Source organism: Poecilia reticulata, chromosome 7, assembly GCF_904066995.2.
Source record: "Poecilia reticulata chromosome 7, P_reticulata-male-v2, whole genome shotgun sequence".
Taxonomy (NCBI): domain Eukaryota; kingdom Metazoa; phylum Chordata; class Actinopteri; order Cyprinodontiformes; family Poeciliidae; genus Poecilia; species Poecilia reticulata.
Window position 1 is genome coordinate 8,909,234 of NC_088836.1, and position 26,893 is coordinate 8,936,126.

Sequence of the window (26,893 nt, forward strand, 5' to 3'; positions counted from 1 at the left end):
TGACAAAACTCAGATTCTGGTGCTGTACAGACAATAAGGTTATTTTCACCTTTATTTCGGCGCAGCTAACGACCGGCCAGCAACCATTTTTGGCTGGAACATTCGCAGAAAAATGTGGTTATTTCAACTTTATATACAAAAGTCATTGTCATTCAGCTTTATTTCATACACACACACAAACAAATTTCCATAGAAAAATAGCTATTATGCAAACATGTCATAAGAATTACTGGCTACAGTGCACAGAAAGCGCCATAAAAAACCGTTATAAAGTCACAGCATATTAAAGTCCACACAAAAGCATGCGGTGTTAGAAACTAAATATGCTGCATTTTATAAAACAGCTGCTGATCAGTGGTAGCTCCGTCGTTAACCATCTTTGACATTGTACGAACAGCTTCATGAAGTGCGAAAAGCCAGAGCTCAAGAATACATTAAAAGTTTCGACCATTTCATATTCAAATACATTCCGTCACTTTTTCTGACGCGTTTCAGTTAGCGCTGTCAACACATTTACACGTTAAAATAATAACTGAATAAATATTCTAGGTAGTTAAACTTCGTAGGGCGACTCTACATGGTGCAATAACCTCCCTTTGTTTCATTATTTTAAAATTTAACATCCTCTACAGCTAATATTTAGTTCAGAACATTCATTTGCAAGATTGTCATTTGGAAATTTCAGGAAAATAACTGGTAACAAAATTCCTTTGGCAAGGCCTTCATTCCCTGTGTACAGTGTAAGAAAGACAATGTCAGGGAATGTGAGGGCAGACGGCTCACCGATGGCCGCAGTAAAGCTTGGGCAGGTCTGTAATGGCTTTAGGAAGAAAGGACCGTCAGCGCTGTTGCCATAGAGACTTCAGCCAGCAGCTTGTTACTTCTGCTTGTTTTAACACACTTACAAACAGAGGTTTAGATTTGTGCAGACGATAGCATTCAGCTAAAATTCAAACTAGATATTTACATAGACGGCATGAAAATAATGCAACTTCCCCCCCCCCCTCACTGTCTGACATTTTATCAGACTTAAGTTTTGACAATTTCAGTCAAAATTTGCAACACTATTTGTATGAGTGAAATAGATTTATACTTGCTAAATGAGAGATCTTTGTTTCCTTTAAATTCAGAAGTAAAGATAAACAAACCTTTGGAACAATTTTCAAAAGCTCAGACTAGGATGCAGTGGCTCTCTAAGCTTCAGACATGATGGTTCAATAAATTTGGGTTGCTAATTGAATTTTTAAATATTTTTTTTTACTCTTCTAAAATTCTGACATTTACATTCATTTCTTTAGTCTTTAGAAAATTCCCTTTTAGTCTCTATGACTTAGTTAAAATATTATATCTCCTTCCAACAAGGCTCTGGAGATTTCACATATTCTTCTGTTGGAGCTGGTTTAAAGGTTTGTAGGTCGCTTTGCTCACATACGCGCACACACGCATGCACGCACACACACATGCACGCACACACAAACCTTTTCAACTCTCCCCCACAGTTGTAATAGTTGGCCCTTTTGTGGAAAGTCATGAACTTCCTTGTTGATAGAATAAAATACCGCTTCTATATTTCTCATGATGCCATTTATTTGGTGAAGTGCTTCACATTCGGGACAGTGTTCTCAGAAATGTGAGCTTCCCCTATTTTTCCTAGAATCTTCACTACAGCCAAAAGCTTCAACTGCATTTTGATCTGACCAGCAAAGATGTTTCCAGAGACTAACGTTATTTTCTCGGAGTCCATTTTCAAACTGTAATCTGGTTGTTTATGGTGATTTTGGAGGAAATGAATCCGCTTTGCTATGTGACCTTTTGGCCCGTGTTGGTACAGGTGTCATTTCTCTCTGCAAAGACTCTCTCAGCAGGTTCAGCAAGCATCCCTTGTTGCTTATACTTCTGAATAATGCTTACAACAGATGAATGTGACGCTTTCAGACATCAGGATTTTGATCCACAATCCTGATATCTTTGCTGGTTCCTGTAGATTTTTTCCATGATATCACACAAGGAAAGTAGCTAGATTTATATTGTTTTGTCAAAATACATACACTGCTGTGCCTTCAACTACAAGCAAACATGGCATTATCGTCACCTGGGCTTTCCAAAATTGTTTAAAGGCCTGACAATCTCCCAAGTATGTAAGCTTTTAAATATGAAGAAAATAGTAGAAAAGAAAAAAATCTCTCTCTTATTTTTCTGCTATGTAACCAAACAGACAAAAAAAACAAGATTAGGTCAAAATCTTGACCTAAGTTTTTTAGGTTTTGACCTAAAACAAGATTATTTGTTTTAGATCAAGTAATCTTACTGACCTAAAACAGAAAATAGTTTTTATCTGGCTTGCTGATGAGTAGTGAGAAAAAAAAAGAAAAAGTACATTTATGGTTTTATCTTGATGCGATACACAGCATCAAAACAAATTTGCTCCATAATGCAGTTCAATCTTTTTAAATAAAGGAGAGAGAAATCACTGAACGGCTCGTACTGCCGTAATGGGCATCTAGACGTTTCCGCACACAGCATTTCAGTAAACAGACATGACATGTCCCTGGTGATGTCAGACTGATGTATTCAGTGTTGTCTCAGCTTGGTGAAACTTTGCTTCCAGCAGAGTGCCTGCATTGTGCAAAACGTGGGCAGTGACTGAGCAGAGAAGTTGGACTGAAAAGACGCGGCTGGCTGCGTAACTGGAAGTGCTGCATCACATAGCTTTTGAATTTTCACCAGCAGCTGGGAATATAAATCAGCATACCCTCAACATGGCTTCATTTTTCCAATATAATCTTTATGATTAAAATTATTGATAGCTCCACAGTAAGGAATGGTAAGACTTCACTTTAAGCAACATATAAAAGACTTTAAACAGCGTCGACAGAAGACTGTAAGAGACGAGAAGCCTTGTAGGGGCGTATCACTTACAAGCACACAGTGCGTGCGCTCACATTTACTGGCCTCACAGGTGTTTACTGGTAGAGGTTTAACCTGCGGACAGGACGGTGAGTCAGCTGATATTCCTACACAAAATAAACTTTTGTTTCAAACCCAACAGGTTGAACTAGATCACCTTAATGATGAATTGTAGTTTTGTGTCCGCCTACTTGAGTGCACGCCTTTCGTCAATAACTCCCAAATGAAAGGGCAGGGGGGGGGAGTTGCTTCTTCTGATTATGTACCACCTTTGGACGATGGAGTTTGTGACCGACCAGCTTCAGCGCTTTCCTGCAGCGTTTCTCCTCGCCATGGGTGTCAGGAATGGGATCCGGCTGCCTCTGCCCACGGGCCCGGTTCTGGTTTTGGCTCCGGCTCTGACCGACAACGACTGCTTTGTTCCCCCAGCAGCCCTACCTGGAAAAATGAACACACCCACAAATGTCATCCTTAAATCTACAGTAAAAAAGGGAAATTCACCAACGCTCACTCCAAAGAAAGCAGCCTGCATCCCTGATGGCGCGACTATAAACAGGAAGCGTCCGTGAAGTCAATAGGTCATGATGGCATGACTCAATAACCTTTTGTTGGGTTACAGCACGGATAGTCAACACTTAGTAGAATGTAATTTCGTGGGGCCGGAAAATGGATATATCGTTTTCAATTAAATAAACTCAATTGCAACTAAATGACAGTGCCACCAGATTTGTAGAGTGCTTACGTGCTATTGTAATTTTAACAGAAATGCAATTGTTCTGTGAAGCATTCAAAGGTTTCTTAGCAGAACCTTGGTAAACCTATAACACAATGACGGCCAAAGAACACACCACAGAGGCAATTATGCGTCTTTCCACTAGCACCTACACCAGAGGTGTCAAACTCCAGTCCTGGAGGGCCGCTGTCCTGCAACTTTTAGATGTGCCTCTGCTGCACCACACCTGAACAGAATAATTAGGTCATTAAGAAGGAGGCAATTAAGCCATTTGACTCCAACGGTTTCTACTTGTGGCACATCTAAAAACGGCAAGACAGTGGCCCTTGAGGACTGGAGTTTAACACCCTGACCTACACAGTTCGGCTCAACTCTGCGTTTCGGATTGTTTTCCATTACAATTGAATACCTATGTGGGTGAGGTCATCACAGAAAAATGTCCCCAAAGTCCAAAACATAACATGAGAAGTTTTGTACACACAAGTACAAAAACATCTGCACCCCGTCATCAGAGCAAACTCAGTGTTGTGTTGCCATTTTCCCCCTAACGCTCCAAAATAGCAGTTACCATAAGAGAAGCAGAGACGAGTCCCGGAAAACTCAGGTGGGAGAACCTGTTTACAGGACAGTTTTTAGTCATGCCTTTGTGCAAGAATGGAAAGAAGAAAGCCGTTGTTGAGAAGTCAACAGAAGTCCAGTTAAGCCGTAAAAACTACATAAAGAACATAATAAACATGTTAAAGGAAGTGTTTTAGTCGAACTCTCTGGCCTGCATGCAAAACACTTGAACACACCATCTCAACAGCAAAACATAGTGGTGGCGGTATCATGCTGTGAGGATGCTTTTCTTCCTCAGGAACAAGGAAGCTGGTCAGAGTTGAAGAGAAGATCATTCTGAAGCTCAATCCGAATGGATAGAAATCCAGGCCTCTGATATGCAAAGCTGACATTAAAGAGGGATCTGTTTCAGAGCGAAACGAAGTTCCACAGTGTCAACTAAGGGGAAAATTTCAAACGCACAATGTCAGCTTGTTCTCTAGTAAAAAAAGTTGAACCATGTAACAATTTGTCTTTAGTTCACAATTATGCACCACTTTATTGGTCTTTCACGTAGAATCTCAATAAAAGACAGTAACGCGAAAAGAAAAAGTAAATACTCTGTGAAACACGACTGAGAAGGTTTCAGGCCTTTTTTAACTCAATACACCACAGACCGTAAGGACGAGTTTAAAGAGCAGCACCTGAAAAAAAAAAAAGTGGGGAGATTTTTAACTGAGATCAACAAAGTCCGAAATCTGACATGTTTCTGTGACATTTCATTATGTCACGTTGCTGTTATTAGTGTTGGCAAGAGGTATAGTAGCACTCATTGCAACATGCATTTTTCATATGGAAATGGATTAAATTAGAGCAGCTTGAACAATGAGAACAGTAGGGTTATAACAGAAGACAAAACAGACAAAACTTATGAAATACTGGTTTATATGCCAATCTGAATCATGCATCTCTTGGTTTTCTAGTGGGAAACACTAATAGTCTGTCTGCATCAGACTTGTTGAAAAAGTACCAACAAATCCCCCATCCCGACCCCCCGAAAGGAAAAAAAAAAAAAAACACTGAGCCAATGAAAACAACAAAATGAAGAATTCCTACAAAACATTGAACAGAAAGAATAACTAGCTAATCTTGCTACCGTGTTAATTGTCAATGTTGAGGGAGGAAATGGTATTTGGTGCACCATTAAACTTTTACAGACAAGTATGAACTCTATACCTCTTGCACCCTACACCATGCAGGCAGGAGGCAGATGAATGCCTCACCTTGTGCTGGCTGGGTTCTTTGGGACACCGCAGTCCTGCGTGAGTTTTGCTTACAGCCCTCTCTGCCCATGAGGTGAGTCTTCCAGGCCTGAAGCGGGGACAAAAGTGGCACAGTGAGTTTATTCCCTCACCAGGAACCCTCTTGACCCGGACCACCGCAGGTGACTGTAGGCCCAGTCAAAGTCTGACTGGTTGCCCTCTCTCTTACCAACAGTGCCCTCTTTCATTGGGTTCACACTCGCAGACGAGGCAAAGAGAATCTGTGAAGTTCTGCACCCCTTTTTAGGTTGTGTGAGGTGAGCTATCAAAAGAAATTTTCGCTCTACTTTTTTCTCTCTATTTTACCTTTTTGTATTTTTTTTACTAGAAGCATTACCCAATAAGCAAAAAAAACAAAATAGCTAATCTTAAATTTGTCCATGACAAATTTAATCCAACTTTATTCAGCATCTTAGAAATACTCTACATTTTACATTGATGCACTGCAGGTTAGTCCTAACCTGGTTACGTTGTTGCATATGCAACTTCAGAAGTCCATCTTGTAATTCAAACTTACCATAAAATGCCAGAAGCAGTGAAGCATAATGATTACAACGATTAAAAATGAAGGCCCAAACATATTCCACCTTTCCACTGAAATGTGTCCCCTCTCTCTCCAAGGGTGCAAAAGCAAAACATCACTTCTACTACTGTGTGGACCAAAGGGCCTTTTTTTTTAACTCAATACACCACAGCCTATAAAACATAAAAGTGTAAACAGTAACAACCCGACAAACTGTGGAGATTTATACAAGCACTTCAAAACTGGATTCAAGAAAGTCCAAAATCTGACATTTTTCTGCGACATTTCACCTTGCTGCCATTAGTGTTGGTGAGTGTCTCTAAAAACTGCAGCCTTAAGCACAATAAGGCATAAGTTTTAATAATTGTATCTAATTGGCCAGATGACACACAGTCAAACCTATTTCACTTTACAAAAGAATCATAAAGAAGTGACCAAACGTCATAAGTTGATTCTTAGAAGCAATGGAAATGTAAAGTGTGTGATGGTATTTTCTTTACCAGGAGAGAATTACAAACACCTGTAGTAACAAAGGGTGTGATAATAGCAGAGTTTACCCTGAACATCTGTTGCTGCCTAAAGTCTACTATTATATGCCAAGTAGTGCATCTAGTTTTTCTCACCCTTTTTTGATGCGAAGAAAGAAACAAAAAACATCTTACCATTTGACAAAACCATTCCATTTTATTAACGCTCAAGCCATTGTTGTTCACTGGTGAATAACTAAAGTGCTTAAAAAAAAAATCTCACCTCCTCTCCAGGTGGAAAGTTGTTGTGACACAAAGGACAGTGGTTGGAGGCGGAGACTGTACCTGAAACAATTGCGAGAACAAAAAAAACATAATATGTTTAAGTCTAACGCCACACAATTTAAAAGAAAAATACCCACTGAATGACGTTTTGTTAAGCCTGGGAATACAGTCGAACCTAACTCTGAACACAAATTTAATCAGTTTGTGGTGAAAAAAGAAAGCAGACAAACTTCATCTTAAAAGCAAACAAGCATCATTAATTATTCATGCAACAAATTGCAGTTGACAGTATGTAACTGCAATTTGTTGCAGTTACATACTGCAACAAATGTAACTGCAACAGTTACATTTGTTGCAGTTACATACTGCAACAAATGTAAAAATTATGTATTTTCAAAACATAATTTTGAAAATTATGTTTCAAAATTATGTTTTGAAACATAATTTTGCCTGACAATAACTAGAAGAACTACTCTGCAAAGTTGTAGCTGCTAATACAGAATTATCCTCAGGACAAATTTAAAAAGCGCATAAAATGACTTCATTGAATGTTGAGTCAATCATCACTAGAAAGTAGATCTTTTGTAAAATAGTTACTGTATAAACAGAAACTGCATAAGAAAAGGTAATTTTGTTTAAATAAAGTTGGTAACACCTCTCCATTCTCCACAAACGGAGCTACTTTACCTCTGACTGGAGTAAATAAAAACCATTAGGGTAGGGATGTATGATATCAGGAAAGTGAATTGTGATGTTATTGCAACCTTGTGGTTGTTGTTGCAGTTTTGTAGCATCCATCACAAACATGTCGTCTCAAGGATCTTCGCTACAGCCAAGACATTACAAGCAGAGTGGCGTGTCTGAAAGAGCCATCGATATGTGGAGCTACTTGCCATCAGCGAGCGTTGGAAATCTCTTTTACACCATCGGTACACAATATGGTCAGACTGGCCTGAAGTTAACATCAAAAAGATTTGGAAAGGAAGTGAAGAGTGACCTTCATGCTCTGGGAACTGGTGTAACAAAGCGATGATAGCAAACCAAGTTGCTGACAAACCAGATTAAGGGATTTGTGCAATGCCAAGTGAGATCAGCATTAAGAAAAATAAACAAAGATTAAGAAGTGTCGATGTGTGAAAGGGAAAATGGTGGAAAGTTAAGGCTATGGTTGCATCAGCGTTTATTAAAGAATTTAAGACGGGGAAATCCAAATTCGTAGCACAGATCAAGCAGATTTCAGGGATGACGTCTGATATGTTTTTTACAGAACAGCTACCAGAACAGAGCTACAGTGAATACATGGTCATCACAGTATCTGTGTGAGCGATAATAACATTATAGAACATTATCAATTATACAACATTTGTTACAAGTGTATTATTGCACTTGTGATAAATGTTTAACATTCTAAAAGTCACAGAGATTGTGATGGATTAAACATTAATAACCCCATCCTTAATTTTTGGGAGGTCTTTGATGAATGCCTCGATCTCTCCTAAAGTCATTTTACCTATATATTTTAACAAAAGTAAAAAAATTAAAAAAAATTAAAAAAAGACAGAATAAACAACCTATTACAATAATAATAATAATAATAATTTACAATCCCAAAAACATCATTATTAGTGATGAATTATTTAGACTTTCCATCCAGGTGAAATACTGAAAACAACTTACGGTTACAGTTTGAGCCCTGAACGTGACCAGTGAGGTCGTCAGTGGGCACGGCCTCTGAGCAGCGTGGACACTGGCTGAACTTGGACCTGTTTTCACATTCCCGCAGCAGGTGTTCTGTGAGACTGGCTATCTCAACTACCTGTGAACGAAACACACACACGTACACAATGGCCCATTGCAGAGGTCCTAAAACAGATTGTGTGGCGGCTTAGTTTGAGGAAGGTTAGAGAAAACAAGCCCCCAAAACTATGGGGCGTTGGACAATACCAATGCATGAATGTACCTGTCTGCACTCATCGCAGCGCTGCAGCATCAGACACTGTTTCCAGTAGTGAAGGTCCAATCCATCTTCTGTAAAAGATTCATCTTTTTTGCCACAGAAAATGCACATGCTAGAACAGATAGAGATCCTGTCAGACCATGTTGTAGTGCAACATCAGTGACATAAAGATGAGAATTTACATAAAACAAATCAACAGCAAAAGGAACTGAGCTTTAGGTAATCGGTGGATTTCAAACGTTATCTCTCGCCAACATTTCTTTTTTTATTAGTTTTAACTAATTAGCTTTTTACAGGCCTGCACTGGGTTTTACATTACTTACTTATCCAGATACTCGATGGATTCCTGTACGTCTACACAGTCAGCTGTCTGGTTCTGGGGCCCTTTTGTGACACCTGTAAATTAATCCATGCAAAAAAAAAAGCTGTGTGTTACATCTGCAATGATTCAAGTTTTATTTTTTAGAATAAAGTGTTCTTTAACTAAAATAGTAAAAATAAAGTGTTCTTTAACTAAAATAGTAAAAATAAATAAATATATTATATATATTTGTAAATGTTATATATTATGTTATATTTGTAAATATAACATAATTGTAAAACAATGTTTAAACGGATATTAAGCATACTCTCATCACGTCCGCATTTCTCTATTAATGTTTTTTCTATTGCTGATATAATATGCTAACTTTAAATGCCATGTTTTCATTAGTTGTAAGAGGAAATTCATCATAAATGATAGAAATGAAGGCTTGAAAACATCAGTCTGTATATAACATATCTCACTGTTTGAATTAAGTTACTGAAATAATTGAACTTTTCAAAACTGTCAAAATTATTACACATTTTATCGCTCCTCTGTGTTATTTACTTCAAACATTAACATGCTAAGGTGTGTAAATCTGACAGATTTCCATAGCGCAGCAAAGCATGAGATTAAAGTAATCCTACCAGGTCATTGCGGTGACATTTGACTAGCACTTGTGTACTTGTGTCTGGTTAAAATTCTCACTCTGTGGAGCTTGTTAATAGATATCAAAAAACTTGGTGGCAATCTGAAAATCAAGCTATACATGCTAAAATACCAGACACAGAAAAGTGATGGTTGAACATTATTTACAGTACATTATGTTTATATAAATCTGCAAGTTAAGTTGAGAGGCCAAGTTATAATATGAATGATTAATGTGCAGGCTTCACTTTTTGTTTGCTCATTAAAATGCACAATGGCTACTTACAAAACATCCATTAATTATGGACATCTGTTAAAAGGTCTATGTTTTTGCACTTCTTTAATGTTTATACCCCACTAATAATATTCCATAGCAATAGCATAAGACGAATATGATATTCTTTTCTGTTGTTTTAAATAAACAGTATCCAGACATTTGCTTTGGCACCTTTTAGGGACTGTTTGTCAACTTTGTCTTGCTCTTGATTGGATGTTTGGTCTGTGGTGCTTTCGCTCTCCCTTTCCTACACATCAGAGGAAACAAAAGCATATCAGAGCATGTGGCCACAGTCAAAGTGACTGAAGTCATAAACAGAAATGATCAAATGTTGGAAGAGCTGATGTAACTGCAGACTGATGACATCTCCACCTACTGTGATGTCTTTCAAGGCGGCCAGCTGCTTTTGAAGGAAGTGAATTTCTTTCTTCTCCTTTTGTCCAGGCTGCTGTCTGACATCTTTTTTCAAAGCCTGAGAGAAAACCAGCACATCGTTGGCCTATTTGAGCTAATGATGCCCACGTCAAATCTTGCGTTCTGCTGAGCCTTTGTTTACGATGCTCTTTTAAAAGATTCTTGAAACTAAACTCAAAAGCAGTGTCACTATGCAAAACGGAAGAAATTAGACTGCTAAGGTTCTTAAAAGAATGCATTCTTGTTCCATCACTGTTTGCAGTTTACAGTTTGCACTACAAATGCACATTAGTGTAGATAAGATAAAGCCAGGGTTATGGTTCCTGCTAAAAATTATAGTGACGTTATAAAAGCTTCCAAAGAACATTCTAATGCATGATAAACTGGCATGCGTCTATCTTTTGCTGATTTGTTAACCAAAAAAGGGAGAAAGACTGCGAGTTCTGTCAGATTATTTTTACCTTCCGTGAAATTCTCACCTGCCTTTTTGATGAAGTCTCATCTAAAAACCCGTCCTGCAAGTTCAGGTTATAAGAACGCTCCCATCTAGCATGTCTAAGAGTTTCACTGCCCATCTACCAGCTGCTCTATTGGCCTACTATCCGTTTACAACGATGAATACTGCCTGTGTCTGTCAATTTGATGCAAATATGTTGACCAGAGTAAAGACACTGAAGAATGAATCAAAATGTTAATAAAAAAAAAAAACATTTGCCTGAGGTGCCGCAATTTTTCCATCAATCTTCCCGAATCCATCAAACAGGGTTTTGTAGAGAAAGTTCTTCTGTGCGGAAGCATCGTTAGGCGGAAGGTAGCTGAGAACAGCTCCTCTGTGCTGCTCATACAGGGATAAGATGATGCTTACTGCCAGCTCTCGAACCCCTTTTGCACTGTGCTCCAAAGCAGCTGTACAAAACTGACAAATAACAAGAGAAATTGGGTCAACATGAGTGGAATGAATAGATACATTTTGTAGTTTTAGTCCCAAAAAAAAAAGGAACTGAAATGTGGAGATGTGACACTGGGGAGCAGAACACAAGTAAATAAGACATTTTTGTTGTCGTTGTTGTTTTCTAAAACTAAATATCCATAAATTATGTCCATGTTTTTCCTCCTTTTAGTTTCAAAAAATGCAAATTCATCGGCTGCCTCTGGAGATCTTATCACATATTTTAAAGACATGATTAAACATGCCAGTACTGCCTAGTTTGACAGTTTTATAGCTTCAAACCAAAACCACCCCAGGGTGTTCTTTGACATCCTAAAATTGCCCCTGTTGTTTCCTGTGGAATACCACACAAGGTGGGAGCCTTGAGATGGAGCATCACGCTGTTTTCTCTGCAACATTCCAGGGACTCTCAGACCAGACCAGATGCCAGATGCTCTCACATCTGGTCTGTTTTTACTCCTGTAACATCACAAGCCTGAAGTGCTTTGAATGGCCACAAAAAGCCCAGCTCATGTAATTCCGGTGTCCTTCCAACCTCCTTAGTCAAGCCAATACAGAAAAAAACAAAAAACAAACATAGACTCATCTCTTCAGAAGTTACAAAAGCTACCTTCCTTCAAAATTCAACCTTGTGCTGCAGATCCTAAACGTTGTAGGAAAATGGTTTGCAGAGATTTCACTAAACAGACATTGGTTTGCAAAAGTTTTTTTGTAACATTTGCTATACAAATAAACTCATAATTTAAACTTCTTGTGTCCATAGAAAATATAAAATATAGTAATTTTGTTTTTCTCGAGGCCAACATATCCTCAGATTTTCCCGCTAGTTCATTGCCTACAAGAAAGGACTGGAATCCTTTCCGATTTTAAGGTAACAGGAAACTATTGAAGAACCAATTGCCAATATATCAATGATAAAATTTTAAGCAGGTGAAAATTCTAATGATAAGTTTAGGGCAGGTCCCACTCACTCCAAGTGGAGTGGAGTTCACCAAAAACAGAGGCTAGACAATAGAGATGTTAGTTTAATCAAGTGGGTTGTTTAGCTGAGAAGCTTTACCGTTTCATTCTCAAAATAAACTTTTAATGTAAAGTTGAACCATATGGATTAAAAATAACCCTCAACAGAGCTACATTTGGAGCCGAGAAGGAGGCTTTAGAGAGTGTTTTTCACTTCTTGGATGTTGACTTTGGGATGCTTTGTTTTGTGGCTCTGAAATCTCGACAGGTGAACTATGTTTGATTGATTGAAAAATCTTATTCAAATACGCTTTCTACGACTCACAATTATGGCACTCTACGCCTGTTTGTCCAGTGCTTGTGTTATATGCTCGGAGGCAATATTTCTGAACGTGCAGGACGACTGTGAGGCCGATGGAAACATTCACTGGGTCAGGAATATAGCAACGGGACAGGATTTGTTTTTTTCATAACCAAGATAACTGCTGTGTTGTTGTCGTCCCAATCATTAGTTTTAGCTCTCAAATAGTGAGCAATTTGACCAACACACCACTTTAATTCTGCAAGTACAATTCAATACAGAGCTAATTCAATAATAATAATAATTTTTTTTAAAAATCAGTGCACAGGTGAATCCCAACTTGGATCACAAAAAAACTTAAAATTGGTTCATACATATTCAAGTTGCCATTACCAGTTATTTATTCAGTAACAAAGGCAGAGTTGATTACGTTGCTAAAATATCAGGACGCTAAAAAAAACAAAAAACAAAAAACCACTCATTCAGTAGTAAGCTACTGTCCAAATGGTCATGTTCCCACTGGCTGTATTACCTCAGTGCCGTGATTCTCTTCTCTGAGATAACAGAGTCAAAAGGCCAACCATCCTTTGCTCAAAGGGTTCAGGGACAACATACCATTATTCTGCCGTCTCCACAGACCAGTTCTCATTTTTAATTGCAGGAAATTCCCTTTTCTTGACTCTGGCCCCCTGCCTTAGAGCAAATCGCCACGGTAACAGAACGAGAAAAAGAAAAAATGTTTGAACCATCTCTGAGACCACTGTAGAGTAGCACAGAGTGCCCGTCACACAAGCTGAGAGAGTTGTTAGAAAAATGTTGTACACATATGACTATGTGACTATGACTATGTGTACATTGAGCATATTTTACACAGATAACGCGTTTCTTTTCAGAGACTAAACAGAACAATGGTCAACTGTGCTTTGTATGCAGTTCATCGGGATTGAGTTGTAAAGTTTAGACTTTAAAAAATCTTATTCTAAAAAGATATACTTCTCTTTGCTTTATAAAGAGATATACTTATCTTTTCCATTAGTCTGGAATCAGTAACAAAATGTCTATATTTTAAAATACTTCAATAACCTTTTAGGGGTTTTTTATTCCTTAAATTATTAAGGCTGATGCCAACTGAAATGCTTAAAGTTGACACCATTAGTTGCTGTAAAGCAGTAAGAATCAACACAAACAAACTTCATTTCTCCTGTCATATCTCTAAATATCAAAATGAAAATCTTAATGTCAACTCAAGAGGTTAATTTTAAAGTAAATCTTATTTCTAATCCTAAATCGTGTTAGAGGAGAAGACAAGCTGTGAGTATAGCACAGCTCAATCTAGGTAGAGAATGTTTTCGAAGCAAACATCCTCCCCCTCCTCTAAAAAGGCATTTGGTTCCAAGCCTGTCCAGACTTGAAACTGAGATGACAAAACTAACAATTTGCTCTCCCTCACAAATGTGAAGCAGAGTCAAGAGGAGGATCAAACAGGATTACAGAGACTTTCTTTGGTGGACCAAAGAGGACTGGGCAGCTTTTTAGACTGTCCTGAAAGGGCTGGAGTTAAAACAACTATGTAAAAAAAAATTTTTTATCATTACTGGAAACCAATGAAGTAAAGAGTGTCACTTGTGCCAACATAGGCTCAGCTGAGTGGAGTATACTGGAAGTCTGGGTGAAATAAAAAGTCACAAAAAGTCGCTCTGCCAGCAAGGTTTTAGGGGAAAAAAATAGAAATGTCTTATAAAATTCATAGTTGAATGTACGTTGTAAAAACTGCAAAAATTGTTTTCAAATGGTAAACTGGATTAGATTAGACCAGAAGAAGAGGAACATTTTTGGGTTTTCAGAGATAAAGTATCAAAGTCTGGAGACAATTCAGATTATAAACACTTGCCTTGTGATTCCCTGTTTGGTTGTTAATCTTGAAGCTACTTTCTCAAAGACCTTTAGCTGATTGCGTTGCTCACAGTTGACTAAAGTCTGAAAAGTGGTTCCCTCCAGACTTCATTTTGCAGCCTTTTTGATGGTTGACATTTTTACAAAATGACATATATTGGCCTAAACTTAAATTGCTGTATGATATGACAGCTTGTCATCTATAAATGTTGTTAAGCAACAGCTGGTGTGTGTAATTGTGCTTGAAACATAAGTATTTAAAAACCTTCTGCAAACAGGAGTTGCATGCACCGTTTCAAAAGGGATTTATAAATGCAAGCAGGTGAGTGTAAATGACACAATAATGTTTATGAAGTTACAAATGGGTGATATTATTTCAGCTGGAAGTGTAGCTTAGAGCAGCAATATAGTATGGTGCTTTGTCCTACATTTGCTATGCAATCAGTGATATTCAAAGATACAGCTGGAGTTAAAAAAAGGACAAGTTTTTCTGACAGTAATGTTGAAATTTATTATTGCTTTGTTGTTGGGTTTTTTTTAGACTATGGAGATTAAAATTGAAACTACCTCAGGAGATTTAAACATAATGGTCACATTTTTTTGATTAGTTGTTGGTCTCCAAGAACCCAAAGTTGTGTTTTCCTTGGGATCTGCAATGGATTGATGACAAATTAAGAACCAGCTTCACAGAGCAAGAGGTCTGAAAAGAACCTATGCTAAGCAAACACAAGAACTGACTAGATGCTGTAAGAGCGATGCTTTACTGTGTCCTTAAAATAAATGTATGAATGACGGTCAGCATTTGTTCCAAAACAAGGGAAGAAAGTTTCTTTCCATCTGTGAAGCCATCATCACAGACTATCATGCAACTGATGTTTGTTATGGAAGCAAAACAGACTGTACTTATGGGGGAAAAAGTCATTTCTAATTGAGATTTTTTAAAATCTGAATGTGATGCGAGTCTTTTGACTTGTGAAAACTGGATTAGTGTGAACTTTAGACACTTCAAATAATTCAAGATTACATAAAAACAAAAAACTCAAAACCCAACGTAAGACAAACTTCTATTATTATTATTATTATTATTATTATTACTATCTTGGTTCTTTACCATGACGACATTTTCCAGGGTGAAGCCAGAGTTGTCTATGCCCAGATCCACAAGAAGTTTCTGGAGCAGTTCAGCCCGACTCTGAGCCAGACGAGGGGGGAAGTTGGATTTGAAAGGCTTCACTAATTCACTGGGGATGAGCTGTAGGGCTCTGACATCCTTCAAAACAGCAATCTCCTAAACAAAGGACAAGAGGAAGAATGAGATTTACACTGTCGAGGTTAGTTGATGCCTTTCTAGACCTACAGATTTTTATTAGGTAAAATGTATCCTGCGAGCTCCTGGTAAGTACTTGCTTGTTGCCACATAGCAATTTCTCTTTCAACACAAGCATCCTATAAGTCGACAAGTCATGGCAGATAATACAAGTGTAATGTGCAGAAGAAGGCTCTGATAAAACCCCCTCTCATTGTCGAGGACTAAAGTAAGACCTACATGCATTTGAAATGTAAGACAAAAACAGTGAATTTTGTATTTGTCAAGCAAATAAATAATCAAAGTTTTATTAATGAGACATTAGAGACCAACCTAGAATGCAGTCAGGCTTGGTAATGTCTATGAGCTGCTGAGCTAAAGGAAACACTCCCTCTCGTACGCTCACACCCTTGAATGAGTTCACCGCCACAGCTCCCATGGGGCAAGAATATTCAGTGCCATAAAAAATATATTTGTTCCCTTAGAGATTTAGTCTGTACTTTTGTCACACCTCAGTATTTCAAATAATCAAACAAACGTTATTACCAGACAAACATTAACCTAACTTAATACAAAAAAAAAAGCTGTTTTCATTTTTTTACCCCCATTTATTAAGAGAAAACGATAATCTCTTAATAAAGATAACTATTTATTAAGTCATCTTTAAGTGCCTTTTTTTCAGGCTGTCGTTTTTCACATAGCTGTTTCTATGTGAAAAATTGCTCATTACACCAAATAATGAGATTTATCATTCCTGACAGGAACATCTGCCATCAAAAACTTGGGATGACTGGCTACAAATCTTTAATATTGCTGAGGAGTTTCAACCCACTATTCTTCAATGAACGCTTTTAAGTCAACCACACTGTAAAGCTAGTCTAACATCAAGTCATAGCATTTCAATAGAATTTAGGTCCTAACTTTAACTAGGCCCCTCCAAAACAAGGATTTTCTGTTCTTTTTGGCCTTTTAGAGGTAGTGTACATTAAATTGCTTCCCTTCTAAATAACCCATGTGAGCTTGGACTTTTGATCACAAACCAATGGATGGACATTCATCTTCTGGAGCAGAATTTATTGATCACCAATTAAAACAAGTCAAAAAACAAAGCGGCCTCAGCCTATCACATTACTACTGCCTGTAAAATGTTCCTTTTCTGAATTGCTGCATTAGTATTATTAGAAATGTAATTAAACTTTTAACAAGATTTATTTTCTCACCAGTCCTCAGAATAATTGGCCAAAGTTTAGAGGGTCATCAGAAAATGTTTAAGTAATTTCTTGATTCTAGTGGCGTCACAGTAATCAGACTTGTGTGCAACTGACAAAATTGAACTCTGCTTTCCACAAAATGCACTTAATCACAATTACAAATCCTTATGTAACGAGTGGGATAATCACTATTTTGCATGGGGCCATATTGGCTTGGCTAGCCTTTTCTCTTAACTCAGGTTATTTGTTTGAGGACCTGAAACATTTCAGTGCGAAATGAATCTAAAACGGGATAAATCTGCAAATACTTTCTCACGGCACTCTATACTGTACACAACACGCCATCTCTCCATGCACAAACCTGCAAACACTTTTAAGTCTCACCCTGGCACAGAAAACTATATCCAGCTTTCTGATGAACTCACAGTCCCAGTTGACACCAATTATAGTTAAAGGAGTCAGTGTGGGGAGTCGGGGAGAAAACAACCTCAGGCTTGTTTAGAGACCATGACTACACCTCCTTATTTGCCTCTTACTGTTTATTAGGCCGAAGCACAGGATGGAGACATTGAGGCAAGAAAGGAATCATACTTACAGTAAGCTTTTTTTTTTTTTTCTTTAGATGAACACAAACTGAAATCTGAAGAAAGCAATACATTTTTGCTAAGCAAATGTTTTGTCATTTGGCTTGAAAATGTGAATGCTAGTCTATTTTCTTGTCTAAGTTTTGCATATTCTGCAAATTTTCTCTTTCTCATAAAAGAATGGGCTCATACATTGACATAAAGCTCTCTTCCTGAGCAGATCATTGGCATGCCTCGCTACAGGAGGACAAGTCACGGCACTGGAATGGCACGCCAGCAGAGAGCTAGTCACAGCAGAAAAAAAGGCACTGACAAACGCCATGCTATGTTCTCGGCTACAAGAAAGGAAAATCTGGGCGGTTTGGTAGCATTTTCCAGTCTGAAAAAATATGAAGAGTCATTCCGTGGAAACTAAAGATGATTAATTTTGCACCTTTTTTACAGATATAGTTGGTGAGCTATGAGTGGCAAGTCTGTTAAGCAGCTGACTGCTGGCTCTACCTGAGCAGATAGCCTGACCCATTAACCAGAATTTCACAACTGCCTGTTGTGATATCCTGCACAACAGGCAGTTGGCACCACTACTGAACTTTCTCACGGCACTCTATACTGTACACAACACGCCATCTCTCCATGCACAAACCTGCAAACACTTTTAAAGTCTCCCCCTGGCACAGAAAACTATATCCAGCTTTCTGATGAACTCACAGAAGGCGTTGCTTGCTTGCTTTTGTTTTAGTCTTTAGATAGAAAAACACAATGGATCAATATTTAATTCAAAGAATTTAACATTATAAACAAAGCTCCTTTTTAGTTTCACCGCACATTTTTAAAAAGGGATTGTTGTGGTTAGTAGACTGGAAATATCTTTATCTGTTGGAACAAAGTTATCAGGATTGACAAATTTGAGCTGATCACTGTAGAAGTCGTAGTTTGTTATGGAGGGAAATAGGATACAGTAAATTACATAGGAAATGTCCAGCTTATTGGAGCAGGATGGACAGAAACTATTATACCAGCATTTAGAAATGTTCCAACAGGGCAGGGATCTGGGTGCGGCTTCAAGCGAAACCTCACAAGCCAGTTACAGTATTGCTTTACATTGCCAACATTTATTCTTCGACAATAAGTCATAATGCTAAAGTAATAACACACGGTACAAAATATGCTACTTGTGAGTTTTTGCCTTGACTGAAACCTGGCTCCACAACATCGTCAGTGACTTTAATCTGGCTTGATGGGCCAGTGTCGTTACGTGTAGAAATAAAAAGAGACAAGAGCTCCAGTAATAACATATGTGGTGGGCATTTGTAACACGCTGCAGTCACAGCTCTCTGTTGATAGAGCTATTGTGAAATGCCAGTCCTTCCATTAGCCACGAGAATTCACAGCTATGCTGGTGGTGTCTACATTCCTTCCAGAGATTTCACCCAGCGGGCCCTGAAGGAACCGTTTGGTACTATTAACCAGCTTCAAACTGCTACCCTGACACTTTCATTGTGGTTTTTGGGGATTCCAACCATGCATACCTAAAAGCAGTTCTGCCCACATCCCACCAGCTTCTTCGCTTTCCCATTGGAGGAGCTGGGATATTGGACCACTGAAAAGGAGCATCAACTGGGCTTAGAAAGCAGCTTGTCAGCCACACTGAAAGCAATCCGGTTCTGTTTATCCATGTGCATAGCAACATTAAGATCAGAGTTTCCTCTAACTAGAGATCTTCAGGCCTCTTTTGAGTCACAAAATGACTTTCAAATTGACATCAACAAGTGCAAAGACTCATTCCAAACACTCACGACTTCAACAAACCAGAACGCGCACACAAAGCGTACCTCTTCCTAGCAACACAAAAAGAAAAGAAGGACACATTTTCTGATTTCAACAAAATTAAAAACATATAAATATATAAATGACCATGAAGGCAATTACAGAATAAAAACCAGTAAAATTAGATTACTAGTTCCCTTCCTCAAAGGTGTAATGAATGCAATAGCAGGTTGAGGTTCTAAACAACAAATCATGAGAAACAACTGAAAGAAATCTCCTGCTATTTCTACATTTTAATATGTTTGATGTGAGCTCAGTGAAAATGAGCGTGAACAAAGATTTCTCAAGCTGCTCTGCACTGCCAGTACGCTGGCTGAAATAAGGGTCACACCGTTTTCCTTTGTTTCCAAGAGAAACAGATTTAGCCGACCATGGTCAGCAAGCTGCAAGCGGAATGTCTGCCCATCAGTCACACAAGTTATCCTTTGCATTTCCTTGTGTTCTGGAAGCACAAGGAAATGCCTGGTGTTTGTCATTTCCACATTTGTCTGGAATTGACAAATATGACATTTGACTTTGGTATGTATGAATGAAAACAGAAAACAACTTGGGCTTGAAAAGTACAGATACGGAGCAGTCAGACCAACAAGCTCAATAGATGCAAAATACCAACCCACAAACAAACACATCACTTGGAGTGTCATATTACCAGTATGAGGGCGATGGCAGCCGCCCGTAGACGGTTAGGGGAGTCTCCCGTCCTCGCCAGCAAATTAGGTAAGGTCTGCTCCAAGCAGTGGGTCACCTCAACCCGGCCGAGGCTCAGAGCTGGGATCAGCTGGCTCAGAATCAACCGGAGCAGCTTCAGCGAGGCGTGAAAAACCTGAGGCGTGAACTAGACAGGTTAGGCTTAAAACTTTGTGAGCTATTTTTAAAAATCCCCTGGTAACAACACAGAAAAACTAGATGTCTTAAAGAATTATTAACTTGAAATAAGTCAAATATTTTACAGCTGTGTTTGGTATTTATTTATTTAATAAAAGCTTAAAAGGAAGGAAAATGAAAAGAAAAAAAGCCAACTAAGCATTTAAATAATGACTATAAATTCAACATTTATCTGCTTATTAATGTCGATTCACACAGCAGATTTAGACATTTTAAAAAATTACTGAAATATTATACAGAAATGGCCAACCAAATAGAATCAGGGACAGCAATGTGAGTAAGAAAAAGACATTTCAAAGATCTTTAGAGGCGTTTTCTGGATCAGTGTGAAATAAATCAGTGCAATTATAATTACACTGCCGTTTACATCACCATGAAAAGCTGGGATCAGCTTCCACAGAATGGATACAAAGTCAAGCTTGTCAAATTTCCTGCTTTAACAAAGCAGCTTGTGTGAAATGTTTTGCATGTGGCACAGAAAGTATGTTGACAGCATGAATGTGCATAAAGCCTTTTCCCGTCAATGTGATGCTTAAACCAGGAAGGTATGGAATTTATTGCAAAAAAAAAAATAGCATTACAGTGACTTGCCTGGGGTTGGGAAAAAAATATTACAGAATGTTTAACAACCCAGAAATGTAAACAGGATTTCTGTATTACAATACTTTCCTATAAAAACTACACTCCCCACACAACTCTTCTTTTGCCATTATTCCTGCTACGTGGCGCTGTTTTGCAGGAATGACGCTGTTTATAAAGCAAAGTAGGGCTGAACGAAATAACTGAAAAATATACCACAACATAAGTGTTTCCTATCAGTCGATATCAATAATTACTGATTAGTTTTCTGTCTTAAATACCTGAAATACTGCCAAACTGGCAATGTGACTTCCTGTTTTTTCCAGTTTCCTCTCAAGCTGCTGTGCACATTTTCTCCTTTCACTCCACAGCAGTTTTTTTTTTTTTTTACTTTTTAAGCGGTTATGAGGCATGGTGGCGAAACCTGAATCAGCTGCTGCTCAAGTTAGTCATCAGGTTGTTGCTAGTTAAACAAAGAGCAAGCTAGTTATTTGATGGCACTTTATAAGCCGTGAGATGTTGAGTGGCTATAAAAAGCCTGTCCTCTGCCTACATCCCCCAGAATGCTGTGCGTTTCTGAATCGGAGTTCAGTGAAATTATTGGACATATTGATATTGATCACGTGTCTGACGCAATATGTATAATTATTTATTTATTGTCTAGTCCTAGCGTAAAGGCAGAAGTAGCTACTTCAACCAATACACAAGTATGTTTTCAACAATAACCAGTTCTTTTTAGAGATTTACAAAGAACTGAAAAATGTCTTTAATGACATAACGTTTATGTTATAATCTCTCGCAATCTAGTATCATCTTTTTGCCCCCCTCTCCTGTCATATAGAGGTTTTATAATACTGCGTGCTGCCCAACAAATCCACCAGCAGCCGCTTGTGGAGCATGACCGATCCGGCGCCTCTCATCTTTGCCACGCGGAGTTAGAAAAAGGAGGGAGGGGAAAGACAGATGGCAGACAGCAGAGGTGGGGTCTCTGCTCCAGAATCCAGTTTTCCTTTGGTGTGCACTGCTGGCAGGCTCACCTTCTGACCGGGTTTTTGGGGAACTTTAGAACCTGGTTAGAGCTGCTAAGGCCAATATACTAGCAGGCCCATTTCTAACAATAATTAATGTTGAATAAGTAACATTATTGTTTTTGGTTTCACTATTTTTATGTACATTTAGTCGTAAACTGGCACTTAGTTTACTAATTAACAAATCAGTACTTTGTTTTGTTGTGCAAAAATGATTTTGTGGAATCTATTCAAATAATGTAGCCCTGCTATTAATGTACTGCCTGTTAAGATACTGCCTTTTCTATGATCCACTGTCTTTTAACAGAGTTGCCTTTTGTATCAACGCAAACTTCTTTAAAGTAAATTGACTCACAGATGAAACTTTATCCAGAAGGGCCTTCTTAACCAGAAAGACTGCTGCTCTGATCATGTTTCTCAGCTCGTCTTTGGGCGCTGCGGCGCTTACTTCCAGCAGTTTGTTGTGCACAGTAAGCAGCGCGTCTTCTCTGTAGCACCAGGTCTTAGAATATGCACCAGCCACCTGAGGAAGCATGTTTCTCATTAATATCGTAGATGCACTGCCTCTTATCCATAAAATATATGCTTTTTATCAACCATATCATACAGTGGTACCCTTTATTTTAAATTAAATGCATTTCTTCACAGGAATGATTTAAAAATACAGCTGATGGGTAACAAGGAAACTCCAGAAAGAACACAAAGTAATGATAGTACGAAATGTTTTGAAATTTCTCTCATGTTTCACCTTTTATGGTTCTTTCTTACATCGATTATAATGCACTACATACACCATGGATCAAAAACTTAAAATGGAAAAGAAAAAAAAACAATTGCACGTTGCTGGATTGTAAACACAGTGTATGTTTGATCGTCAAGCTAATCAAACGTGTAAGACCATAAGCCCTAAAAATACCAAAACAGAAGTGTCGAAAAAAGTACTCATTAATAAGTAAGCTCCCCATCCTTTATAATCAGAAATCCTTTTAATGGGAGCTTCATGTGAATGATTCCAGAAGGCAGGAGAGGTTTTATGATTATTGGGCTGATGTCAGCACAATAATGCCCTTGTTTGTACAGCAAGGGCATGTACAAACTTTGACCGTAATAATTCTGATTTCAAAAAACAGCTGAAGCCTTGTAAGAACTACTATCTCTTAAGCTTTTGTCACCGTAAAAACGTCAATATCCCATTTTGAAAAGGGAGCATGCTGCCGTTCGGATGGTTTTCAGCAGTAACAAGCAAGCTGGTCAGAGTAGAGGAAAATGGACAGAGCTAAATGCAAGGAAATCCTGAAAAACTTTCCAGCTGGCCAAAATGTTTTCTTTGCTTTTTTACTTTACCTCTACGCACAAGTTTGCGTGACTCAATCACAAAAAAATACAAAAAGGTGTTTGGTTGTTAAGTGATAAAAGTTGGAAAAGCTCAAAATCTGAATATTCTTTCAAGGTGCCATTCTGGGGGACGGTTTAAAAACACCAAAGCAAGTTTTTCTCATCAGCTAAAACTAAAAGGGTCACTGAAATTTCTGTTACATCAGCCTATGGCACTCATGACATTCTTACCAGACTCTCTCCAAAGGCCTCAACAGGAAGGCCAGCCTCTCTCAGAGCCTTCTCTGTCAGGGGCTCTGGCTCTCCACTCAGGTCAGGACCACGTGGAGACCTCAACACGTCAGATTTAGGGGAGTTCCCCGCTGATGGTGAATGGATGCTTTCCACCGCCCTATCTTTTCGCTGAAGTGCCGGCAGGGGCCTCTCATCATAAGGCATGCCGGTGATCTGTCAGCAGAAAGCAAAAACATAAACATTTCAGCTGAAATGTTACGCCTCAAAGTATTTTATCGTTCGATTTTTGTCCCTCATTTTCTACAAAATGAAAATATTTTAAAACCGAATGCATTTCTCAGAAGCCTGTCTGTCTCGGGGCTAAAAAGGTCAAAATGTAATCTCTGCAAACAACTTTAGCATTTGAACACCGGAGAGACTCAGTATCATTCAACATTCGAACAACAATGACTGTTTGCCACCCTCGATACAAACCAAAGCTCGAGCCAGAAAGTTCTGCGTTTTGTGCCTCTGGGCCAACTGACAGCCTACTGCTTAACAATAGTCTCAAAGCACTGCCTTGAGCCCAGGTTGGCAGCCGCCAGAGTCAGCCAACTGTTGCACGCTTTTAATTAAATAGTGAAACCCAAACCTGTAGCAGGTCCGGTCTTAGTAGGTGGTGAGTAAAGCATAAAGGCCCCTGCTGGTCATAATCTCCCCGTGTGCTCTGGGTTCAAGCACTGCTCAGGTTTAGTCAGGAGACATGTTCCAAAGGTGCTTCTGAGCTTTGGTATGTTTACAGGAATGTGTGTGTAAAGAAGAAAACACCGCAGGTTTATTCTAAAGAAAACACTGATCCTCTTAGGAAATGGTTTCATAGAGGATTTTTTTTCCCTAGAAGCTAATTAACAATTTCGATGTGAAAAAATACTTACGTTAACGGTAGGGAGGGAAGCAGGGGTGACAGACTTGTCGGGCTGACTGCTAGGTGTGGGTACAACAGTCTGTGTGGCTGTTTGCTGACTATGAGCGCTTAGTTTCTTCCCCTCCTTAATGTCATCTGTGGACAACAGGGGCTTGGTGGGGGCTGAACCATCAGCAGGAGAAGGCAGAGGAAGTGGAGGACATTGAGCCGAGGTCAAATTTGAGGTCTTGGTGATCTGATGACACCATGAAAGAGACAGAATCATTTATGGAAACTCTAAAAACTTTGTTTCCCATCACAATCCACTGGTCTCGACTGTGTAGCTGGAGCGTGGTTAACTGCTTGAGACTGACCATTGTCATGTCCAGCAGGTTGTGAACTTCCAGCTGTAGGTAGACGCTCTTCCTGTACTCGTCCATGAGCTCCTTCTTCGTCTTGGCCAGGTCATAGTTCTCCTTTTCAATCGCACTTTTCTTCTCCACATCATATCGAGCCAAACGCTCTCCAACCTGGAAGAGCCCAAAACCACCTTGAGACTTTTCCAGCATGTTTATAAAGTTCATAAAGAGAGACATTTTTTTATACAATGCAATTGGTTTCAGATTGGATAACTATTTTATTGAACTGTTAAGATATTATAAAAAGCATAATTAAAGCCTGCACAGTTTAGCCCAAAAGTATTGATACCCCTGGTGGATTTAGATTTAAAATTATTTTCAGTCAACCAAGAAATGTTTTTTTGACAGAAAATGCAACCTGTCTAATGAATGCAAAATATAAGGAGGGAATAAAAAAAACATATTTGATCTACATTGATTTGTAATGTTGAGTAATTCAGTAATGACCTTCTCAACAATCAATGGAATCAACCAAACCCGTTTTTTATTTGTTGACCAACTTTTAGCAGGTATTATGCATTTTTGGTCAGGCGTCCTCACTAAAACCAGGAAGATAGAGCACATAACACCAGTTTTAAAGTCCCTACACTGGCTCCCTGTAGCTCAGAGAATAGACTTTAAAATACTGATAATTTATAAATCACTGAACGGTTTAGCACTACAATACCTTAAAGATCTGTTATGGCTGTACCAACCGTCTAGATCCCTCAGATCTTCTGGTTCTGGTTCTGCTCTGCATCCCCAGAACCAGAACCAAACGAGGAGAAGCAGCATTCAGTTTCTATGCACCACAGATTTGGAACAAACTTCCAGAAAACTGTAAAACAGCTGAAACACTGGGTGCCTTTAAATCTCAACTTAAAACCCACCTGTTTAGAGTTGTTTATGGCTAAATTAGGATTAGAGTGTGGGTTTTGATGTCTTTCATGTTTTTATGTCTTTAATGTTTTTAATGTCTTTTTATTTCTTTTTGACGTTTTAATGATGTAAAAACCCCTGGAAAACGTCCCAGTTAAACGTTTAACTAAAGTCCTATGGGGTTTAGAGTCCCAGTTGACGGCGTTTCAACTAAAAACCTAGAGGTTGGAGTCCTTGTCAAACAATGTTTTTTGACTAAAGTCCCAGAGGGTTAGAATCCCAGTTAAACAACGTTTAACCGAAGTCCTAAAGGGGTGCAGGTTTTAATGTTTTTATCTTTTTTTTTTTAATCTCTCTTTCTCACTGTTTATTTAATGTCACATGCTGTTTTTATTTTAATTATGTAAAGCACTTTGAAATGCCTTGCTGTTGAAATGTGCTATACAAATAAAATTTGATTTATTGATTGATGTCTTTGACGCTGGAAGGGCTCCTTGCCATCAACATCAGGAGAAACATGTGGATTAATTTAAAATCTTAATTTAAACCCATTTCTTCCAAGGGTTTAAATCATTAGGGGCTTAAATACCCCTCCTTCTCTCTTCCTATGCAGCTTGAAACACTTGTTTTGCTAGTCAACATTGCATTTCTATTATTGTGTTAACATCTTCTGGTCTGGACCACATGTAGGTTGGAACCAGGTGTCAAAATTGTCATAACACTTTTCCAGTGCTTAAAAATCCCTTTAATGAGACGACAGACATTATATATTTCGTGTCAATTCATAACATACAATCTCAAAACACTTTACCAAAAAAGAGTCAATTCAAACCAATCTGCATCTATTTCAACGGATCCTGGTTATTTAACAACGCAGTCAAGTTCAGTTTATGATTCAAATTGGTAAAAAGGAAACAGAAAAAAATCAAGTCACTGACTTGCAGCATTCACTCCTCCTGGATGAGCATGTAGGGAATTCAGACAGTCGCTCTCACTGCATTTCAGAGTGGCTTGTCTGTTAAGTAGCCAATTTCAGCTTAGCTACCCGAGCAGACAGCCTGACTAAATATCCAGCTAATACTCTGTATCAAAATAAGTCTGTTTTAAATACCACTAATAAAACGTCAATAATTAGTGTTGAACTATATTAGCTGCACTACCAATAATTGTTTCTCCTCAGTTTTAAATGAAACAATATATCCTAAATGCAAGTTGTTGTTTTTTTGCATGCATGCATTATAATACTGTGGTATTTTTTAACGAAGGG

At 38.4% G+C, this 26,893-nt stretch overlaps 1 protein-coding gene across 4 annotated transcripts in view; it reads right to left on the minus strand.

Annotated features, from left to right (window-relative positions):
- Nucleotides 1-34: 34 nt before the first annotated feature.
- Nucleotides 35-26,893, minus strand: part of cep104 (centrosomal protein 104) — a 34,447-nt gene continuing 7,588 nt past the window's right edge. For 2 of the 4 annotated variants that reach the window (XM_008413098.3, XM_081608784.1), the window contains exons 8-22: nt 24,724-24,879; nt 24,381-24,605; nt 23,464-23,679; nt 22,253-22,420; nt 20,055-20,228; nt 15,589-15,765; nt 11,090-11,290; nt 10,337-10,432; nt 10,132-10,207; nt 9,055-9,127; nt 8,735-8,843; nt 8,452-8,590; nt 6,773-6,834; nt 5,461-5,548; nt 35-3,345 (exon numbers count right to left, since the gene is read on the minus strand). In XM_008413098.3, the coding sequence (XP_008411320.2) occupies nt 3,209-3,345; nt 5,461-5,548; nt 6,773-6,834; nt 8,452-8,590; nt 8,735-8,843; nt 9,055-9,127; nt 10,132-10,207; nt 10,337-10,432; nt 11,090-11,290; nt 15,589-15,765; nt 20,055-20,228; nt 22,253-22,420; nt 23,464-23,679; nt 24,381-24,605; nt 24,724-24,879 (2,097 nt within the window). In that variant the 3' untranslated portion in view covers nt 35-3,208. The other 2 variants (XR_534025.3, XM_081608785.1) reach the window with 2 other exon arrangements.